General features: G+C 32.8%; 1 protein-coding gene across 2 annotated transcripts; it reads right to left on the bottom strand.

Annotated features, from left to right (window-relative positions):
- Positions 1 to 1,153: 1,153 nt before the first annotated feature.
- Positions 1,154 to 6,866, bottom strand: LOC112751824 (mitogen-activated protein kinase kinase kinase YODA). Of its 2 annotated transcripts, none has more exons than XM_025801098.3 (12): positions 6,521 to 6,866; positions 5,065 to 5,785; positions 4,192 to 4,926; positions 3,994 to 4,081; positions 3,799 to 3,861; positions 3,392 to 3,552; positions 3,207 to 3,282; positions 3,029 to 3,088; positions 2,836 to 2,943; positions 2,491 to 2,730; positions 2,287 to 2,378; positions 1,154 to 2,200 (listed from the first exon to the last, which is right to left on the bottom strand). In XM_025801098.3, exons 2-12 carry the CDS (start codon positions 5,610 to 5,612, stop codon positions 1,777 to 1,779), a joined length of 2,595 nt encoding a protein of 864 aa, XP_025656883.1. In that variant the 5' UTR covers positions 5,613 to 5,785; positions 6,521 to 6,866; the 3' UTR covers positions 1,154 to 1,776. The 2 variants fall into 2 exon arrangements, with proteins under 2 accessions (XP_025656883.1, XP_025656886.1); XM_025801101.3 differs by having other exon boundaries at positions 6,602 to 6,847.
- Between the last annotated feature and the right edge of the window lie 2,063 nt (positions 6,867 to 8,929).

Here is an 8,929-nt window from a genome sequence, read left to right on the forward strand (position 1 = left end):
TATTGACCAAATAAATTCACCTAACAACTGTTTTTTATCCGAAATTTAGTGAGAATAATAGTATAATTATTTAGAAATTACATGTAAAAACTTTGGACTAAAATTTGACTTTTATATTTTTTATTTGGTAAAAATTCACATTCATCTATTTTTATTTAAAGTTAATAGTTAATAAGATAAATGATTTGATAGATTCGACTAATTTATTATTTATCAATTATTAACTATTAATTTTACATAAAAATAACTATATAAGTTCTTACTTTTTTATTTCTTAAAAATTTGTGATCATTGATAAAAGAAACCAAAAAATATCACTTAATAAAAAATTACTAAATTTTTTATTCTGTTTTAAAATATATAAAAAATCTACTTTTGTTAATAGATTTTTAAAATATTTTTGTCAGCAATTTAGTTTGAAGATATTTTTTATAATTTACTCTTTATATTTAATTATAAATTTTGATATTTTTTATAATTTACTCTTTATATTTAATTATAAATTTTGATAATGTTAAATTATACGGACGAAATCAAAATAGTACTTCGAACATGTTATAAGTTATAACCATGTGACCATTATTCTTTTTTCCGCAATTTGGTGACAATTACAATTTGACAAATGCTAATACATTATGGGGAAAATAAGAACTACAGTCCTTGAACTCTTTACAATTTGGTGAATTGGGTAAAAGGAAAAAAATGTTTTTAAGTCCATAATTTTAATTGAAGAGTTTTCATTAACCCAACAGATATGATGTGAGGATCATAAGAATATAATAAGATGAGAAAAAGATAAATAAATCACTAATTTTTTAATTTAAAGATACATAAATTTTTGACTAATTAAAAATATAAAAACATCATTAACTTTTTAAAATATAAAACATTTAAATCTCTTCATTCAAAATATATAAAGATAAATTAGTCTTCAAAAAAATTTAGATGTCTCAAATTTTTAAAAACTGAGAGATGTTTTCATATTTTTAATTAATCAAAAATTTGTTTGTCTTGAAAAAATAAAAAATCAAAGACTTATTTATCCTTTCCTCTAATATCATACACTTTTTTAGTTTTTTTAACACAATAAATGCAGAGTATTCAATCACAATGCATCAGACTATCAGAGACAGCAACTTAAAAAGATAAAGTATAACAAATCCCTGTCATCCCAGCAATAAATGCAGAATCATACTACAAAATTCCATCTTCAAATTTCCATCTTCTGTACAACAATTCAATACCTGACCTCCCATAATATTTAGTCTATCGTTAACCTTTTTTTCCTTCTTTTAGCCTCAATATGATGTTCTTAATTATAGACTTCTCAATTCTCATTGCATGAATTCTTTAACTGAAGGAACTAATACATATAATTAGCAAAACTCATCCCCTGAGATAATATACAATATCAATAAAACTGCCATTTCCCAAATCATAGAAGTTGCATCTAAAACATTCTACATAAAAACTACAAGCTCCTCTTTGCCACTTAGTCAGCATTTGCTTCACTTGGTATGGATAAATCAAAGAAAGTTTCATGCTTTTTTAGGATTAGTTTGGCACTTGAAAGGATCTTAATCCAACATGCCGCCGCGGTTTGTCGCCACCCGAACTCATATCTATTGGATTAGTTCTCTTATGCTTTGGCTCCCTTTTGTACAATTGATTCCTCAGCAATTAGAACAATGAATAGGCCCATGAAACCAAAAGGTATTATGACAAACCTCAAAAACAATTGCTCAGTTGTTATGTATGCTCTGGAAAATGCCAATGTCATAAACCATTCGGCCGGCCGATCATCGAGGAGTTGGGACTTAGATCAAAGGATGGATTCATCTTCCCATTATTCCCCAGCAGCTGCCGACAAACCCGTGCCGCCAAGACTGATTGAACATCATTTTCAGTGGGAACCACTTCAGATGTAATGCGTGATGTCATTTGCATTCCTCGAAAAATGTCAACATTTGAGGACTTGGGCAAGCTTCCAAGACCCTCTTGAAAGTAAACTAAGTGATTACTAACTGGAAGGGCACCACTACCGCCATGAAGAGGGGTCGATGCACCAGAAGCAGTCCGAGGGCTAGATATAGGAGAGGGAGACATTCTTCCATTTATGGGCTGTGGGGACCTTGACCTCAAAAGTGGGCTTCCAATCGGAGAGACAGGGCAAGATATATTTCTTGGAATATGGATGTCACTGAAAATCAATGAAATAATTTAATACCATCATCAGCAGCCTTGTGTGTGTGTGTGTATAAGAGAGAGAGAGAGAGAAAGAGAGACCTTGTTTGAGAAATATTTTTCAAAACCCGAGAAGAATTAACAGAAAGTCTATCTGAATCCAAGGGAGAGAGATTCCTTCCTTGACAAATACCCTGAAGAGTTATCACAAATGTATGAAATTTCCATGATCATAAGGCAAAAGACAAAAGCTTGATGAGGATAGGACATAATAATAATGATTATTGCGGGAATTAACTACTGTACCAGAGATTTTGTTGCTTGTGCAATCCCAGAATCAAGGTCTGAAGCTGGAGGGCTGAGAATAGGTCTTTCCAAAGGCGCAGCACATTTTACAAAAGGATGGCCCAATAATTCGCGGGCTGAAGGGCGATTGTGAGGATTTCGTTGAAGACATTTGATGACAAAATCCTTTCCTTCACTCGAAAGATTATCAGGGATGGTAGGAAGTTCCTTGCTATTACCAATCTTAAACATAGCAGCAACCTGTTATGTTAACAAGCAAATACAATAATAAAAAATCAACCATACATATAATAATAAAGTGAAAAGTTACTAAAAGTTCAAATATATTGACATACAGTTACTCACCCCTTCATATTGACTCCAGGGAGGCTTAGTTGTAGCCATTTCCAAAACGGTGCATCCAAGACTCCATATATCCACAGCAAGGTTGTAACCTTTAGAGTTCTTTATAACCTGCATAATAAGAAAGCAAAGATACCGACTCAAAAACAGGACTAATTGAGTCTACAAATAACTAAAGCTTGGAGAAAACGTCAACCTCAGGCGCCATCCAATAAGGGCTTCCCTTGAACGATAATGGACACGATTGCCCTGTTATCTGTGAAATGAAATAGTGAACAGGTTAAACCATGCAACTCCGGTTGTCAAAATAGCAACTATTTTCCTCACATAGCATAAATGAAAAAAAAATGATCTGTTATTGCCTATAAGCTTACATGCTTTGCCATGCCAAAGTCTGCCAACTTGACCCGGCCGTTGGGATCTACCAATATATTTGCTCCTTTAATGTCCCTTTGTGCAAATTCAACAACAGAAAGATTGGGGTTTTAGAAAATACCATTATGCAGACGCAGCAGCAGTACAACTTAAACATAGAAAATGAACAAGTGACTTATTTCACCTGTGGACAGTGTTTGTAGCATGTAAATAAGCAAGCCCTGATAAAATTTGTTGAGTATAACTTCGAATAGCTAGTTCACCGAATTGCCCATACTCTTGAAGAAGTTTATATATGGAGCCTCCTGATACATACTCCAGATATATGTAAAGCTTGTCACCTACCTGTTTAATAGATGATATAGTAGCTTTTATAAGTAGAATACAAAAATAAATACTACAAACAAATTTCTAATACTACGTTGTCAGGTACAGTGGTAAACCACAATTGAAAATTAATCTTGTAACTAGATGATCGTGCATACATTACAAACAGATATTCTGCAGACAAATTCCGAAATAAACCATGATCATTTGCAGGAAGCTAGAATAAAACTCATGATTTAAAAGAAACAGGAAATTGATACTTACTGTTTCAGAACCATAATACTGTACAATATTCGGATGCCGTAAACGGCTTAATAGATTAATTTCCTGCCACAATGATGGAGTTATATTTAGATAGATATATTAAATTTTGAATGTGATATAGTATAAAGTTGTATTGATAATAAGGACTATTCCCTTGGATGGAATTTTGATAGATCTAAAGAGGAATTAGTTTACCTGCATTAATTGCTTAGCACTTTCTTTAGACTTGGCATCATCTGAAAATAGAGTCACCTCTTTCATTGCACACATTTCACCACTTTCCCTACAAGGACCAAACAATATAATCATGCAATTTTTATTACACATGAACGGAACAAAAAATATATGATTTGGTTTAAGATGAAATTAATAACATTGGCACAAAGGACATACTTATTGAAGCCAACATAGACATGTCCGAAGGTGCCTCTGCCTATTAGCTTCCCCTTTTTCCAACGTGAGCCAGGGCTAACTGGATTATCTGCTCTTCCAGGACTTCTAGGCAGAGATGGAGATGTTGCAGTAGAATTTGAATGAGAGAAAGGAGAGGAATTGGTAACTGATAAAGGAGGAAGGGGCAAACGATGACTCTGTTGTTTTCCATCATCAGCCCATCCAGACTGTGATTCAGTGGGTGTTCCCCCAGCCCTGGGATGAATAGGTGTGACGGCTCCACTCTGAACTCTTGAGCTTGGACCTGGACTAGTCATTCTAGGACTTGGTACGGGTGAATACTCAGGGCTACCCCTACTTGGTTGCCAAAATAACTGTCCTGACATGTCCCCTCCCATTGAATTATGGCCAGAATTATGACCAGAACCTGGACTGGAGCAGTGTCCCGATCCAAGGAAATTGACATCTGAACATGTCTTTCCAGCCCAAAAAGCAGAGTTCAACACCTGTTCGGTGGCAAATGCTCTCAATGGACTTCTAGATGGACTCGACCTGGAACTGTCGGGAGCACTACAGAAAGCACCGTGAGGAGGAATCTGCAGATTTGGAACATGGTTGCTTAATGGCCTCCGTTTTGGTGAAGTAGAAGTCATATGATTACCAAGAATGTTTGCTGGTGTTTTGGTTTCTTTTGAATTTACTTGGCAAACAGTAGATTGATCCTTGAGCATCAGGCTTCAAAAACAGACCAGCATGTACAATGACTGTAAAAAGCTATTTCTAGTGACAATAATTAAAAAATAACATAGGCATGTATATGTAGCAAAGTATGAATACTAGAAGCACAATATAATGAATGCTTGTGGAGTATACCTGGAAGGACTGCCCGCAGCGGTTCTAGTCCCGGTCTCAGAATCAGTTGCTAGAGGACTACGATTTCGCGAGTCTGTTGGTTCATCACTATCAGCAGAGCTCTCACTAGAGACTGAAGCAGGCCCCAGATCTCCGTCCAAATCTGCAAGGTTCAGCCTACGACGCATGCATGCAGGTTTTGGTAGGGGCAGAAACAATGATGGCTTGGACCCCTTTTCTGTTTTTGATTTTGATAATATGCTAATTTCAGAATCTGCCCGGCTAACATTTGATGGATGCAAGCTAGGAAGTGGTAGTGGCTGAGAAAGAGGCCTTTCAGCAAAACTTTGGCATCTTCCGACTTTTGAAGGTGAAGGAGATCTTGATCCAACAGGAGACTGACCCCCCTTTTCAGAGATGGAGTCATCACAATGTTTACGAGATCCTCCAGATCTAGAGCCTGGTTTACCTTCAGATGGGGATTTAAATTTTCGTTGTAATGAGTCAATAAAACTTTCCTTACCTGTTTTCTTCTTGGTCTCTTTTGATGACTTCCACCATGAAGGCATATTTCTACTTAGTATGTTGCAATGTAGCAAACAGGTTTCTTAAGCAAGTCTATTGTGTCACATCATTAGATGAAGTTAGGAATCTTATGCCCCTACCATAACAGTTTCCCAATAGAAGGTTCCAAAAGCTTAGTTTAGAGTGAATTAACAACTGCAAATAGATTCAAGGAAACCTGCAGCAAATAAGCATGCATTTCAAAATCCAATTACTAGAGGGGGAAAAAACATAAACTAAATAACATGTTCTTGATTATTCTATACATGCATAACTGGTCCTAGGTTATCAGAACCACACCAGTCCAGTGTTTATACACTGAGACTTAATCCATAACATCTAGCCTTGCTAATCCATATAAAGTGTAACCTAAATAAGTGTGTCAACCCCTACCATCTCAATCTTAGATGTAGATTCTGAAATTACCCCAAAACATGGAAGACCTATTAAGTCAGAAGCATTGACTACTTTGCATCGGTTAAAATTCTCCACATGCCAACTTAATAAGAAAATAAAAATAAAATAAAAAGGTTCTATCACAAAAATGGAAGAAACTAAAGGCTACACAAATTTTACTCAGATGTCAAAAGTAGAAACCAAACTCTCAATCAAACTAATCTTCACACATATTTTGCATGTACTTCAATACCCATATTCCCATTCCCCCTCCCCCCCAAAAAAAAAACCAACAAACCAAACTAAAAACTAGAACTTTCAAATTCAGTCACTTGAACTACCCAAAGTTCTCTGAGAACCACACTGTTAAAAACATTAAGCACAAACAGAACACAGATCCACCAATACACTTCATTGAGCAGAGACAAAAATAGTTAAATCATCTAACTTAGTTGATCATTCACCGAAATTAAAAACAAAAAGAGAGACCCAAAATGACATAAAGGTAGAAGCTTACTTCAAATTGCTCACCCCCACTGTATGATGTTCAGCTCAAATCTGAGTAAGCAGAAAAAAAAATTGCAAAAAAAAAAAAAACCTGCGTTTGTGAAGCAGTTGAAGATAGAAGCCAGAAGAAGAAAACACACAAAACCCAAAATGGAGAAAGGGTTTTGTTGTGGAGAGTGAAGACTTCGGAAATTGGAAGACAGTGAAAGAGATCGCGTACGGAAAAGAGAGAGAGAGAAAGAGAGTGTTTTTTTTCCTCTTCGCTAAGACATGGAGTCTCCGAGCGTTGATTCTTAATTAAAAAAAGAAAATTTTTGTGACAATGAAATGATTAATTAAGAGGAACAAATTATTGCATTTTCCCCCTTTCTTAGTAATCCCTAATTATTACATCCCACCTCAAATATATTTTATTTGAAAATTTATTTTAAAGTATGCTAGTTTTCTTTACTTTAATTTGTTTATTACATTACATCAACTTTAATCTGTACTAGACTACTAGCATCTAAACAGGTCATTTTTATTTTTTATATAAAACAATTAATACAAAAATAATTATGATTTAATAGTTTAAAAATTTTTAAAAATATATATCAGTTAAAGGTACTAAATTTGAATATTTATAATAACTATTGTTGAATTATTAATATTTAGCCGGTAAGTACTAAGATTAGTTAGTTCAAAAGCATCTCCTTCAAAAAAAATTATGTGTCCAAATATGAATTTAATCATCAAAGTCAACATTATTTGACATCCCATAGAATAATACCATAGAAAAAGAAAATTATACTTTAACCACAATTTTGGACCTTGAGTTTTTTACTTTTTTATATGCAACTATGATAAAATTGGAACAAAATATTTGCCAGATATATTTATCAATCTAAATATCATTATATATATGTTAGTATATCTAATTTTATTATTAATTTATATTTTTAAAATAAATTTAAAAATAAATTATATTATTTACTAATTCAAAAAATATTTTAAATAATGTATATAATAATAAAAAAATTTAAAAAATTTAAAAATATAACTTGTGCTTTAAAAAAATATAAAGATATTATTAAATTTGTCTAACAAATACTTTATATATTCTCATATCTTACGAAAAAATTAAAATTAGTGTACTTATATATCTTGCATCATATCGTGTCCTTTGTATATGATTTGTAGATCATATTCAAAAATAATAATAATAATAATAATAATAATAATAATAATAATAATAATAAAAAAGACTATACATATCGATCTTACATGCATCATAAGAAATTATTTGAAATTTTAAACCGCCTATAAAATTAAATATCTTTTTAGAATTCTGCTAGGGAGTTAACGGAGTATTTATACAATGTGTACAATAGACTATTTATTTGACCTAATATGAGTTAAAAATGAACATTCAGAATAAAATATTACTAATTTCTCAAACACAATACATACATACTATACAGAATAACCATTCAGGTACTAAAAATAATAAACATCTGATATTTTACTGAATCGAATATCTTTATACCCCATTATACACATTGTACAGATATTTCATTGGCTCCATATACTTCCTCATCCTTTTATTATCGTAGGAATATAAAAACTATGCAAACCCTGACCTTAATTTCCTACAAAATTGGCTTCCTAAAAATCGTAACTCAAACTCTATATATATATGATTTCAAGGATTTTTTGAAGCTTCAAAAAATTATCGTTCCAAGAAGTAAATTGAGAGTGCTTGCTTGAAAAACTTGCGTACATGCATGCACTATACATTTGAATAGAAGCTCCGGAAATCAAAGTATATGAATGGGGTATGATTTCTGAGTGTGTATATGGATGTTACACAATCAATGAAAGGTACTTATTATTAAATTGAGTGTGTATATATATAGGTCCATAATAGCGCCACTATTAAGTGGCGGGCAAATCATGCAAGAAAGTATCACAATGTGTTCCATCCATAATCCATTTAAGGTTATTGTGTTTCCAATATTTGCGTGCAAGCAATCTTACATGCTCATAGTACATGATGATGATATCATATCATATTATCTTACATCATGTTTGCTTCCATTTCAATTGAAGCTGTCAAATTAATTCATGTCTATATTAGATGTAAAATAAACTATACTTAGGGCAGTCAAAATGGACTAAATTTATTAGGCTAACCTGTTTACTCATTTAAATGGGTAGATTTTGTCTCTAAAATTAAGTCCGTTTAAATTTTGGGCTAAACGAGATGAACCCGATTAATTCGAAAAAAATGACGGGTTAAACGGACTAACTTGCGGGGTAAACGGATGACCCGTTTATTTTCTTTTTTATTTAAAAAAAAAAACAGTACTTTTAGCTGATATTTCTTCCGACCCGAAATCCGACCCATCAACTAAAAAAAATATTATTTTAAAAGATTTTT

Source organism: Arachis hypogaea, chromosome 15 (assembly GCF_003086295.3).
Source record: "Arachis hypogaea cultivar Tifrunner chromosome 15, arahy.Tifrunner.gnm2.J5K5, whole genome shotgun sequence".
NCBI lineage: Eukaryota > Viridiplantae > Streptophyta > Magnoliopsida > Fabales > Fabaceae > Arachis > Arachis hypogaea.

Excerpts from the sequence above, each read along its gene's own strand:
- LOC112751824 (XM_025801098.3), bottom strand. The coding sequence starts at position 5,612 with ATGCCTTCATGGTGGAAGTCATCAAAAGAGACCAAGAAGAAAACAGGT. Across the intron at positions 4,082-4,191 it reads GTCTATGTTGGCTTCAATAA|GGAAAGTGGTGAAATGTGTG; the intron begins GTATGTCCTTTG and ends TGGTCCTTGTAG. Across the intron at positions 2,944-3,028 it reads CTTATTGGATGGCGCCTGAG|GTTATAAAGAACTCTAAAGG; the intron begins GTTGACGTTTTC and ends CTTATTATGCAG.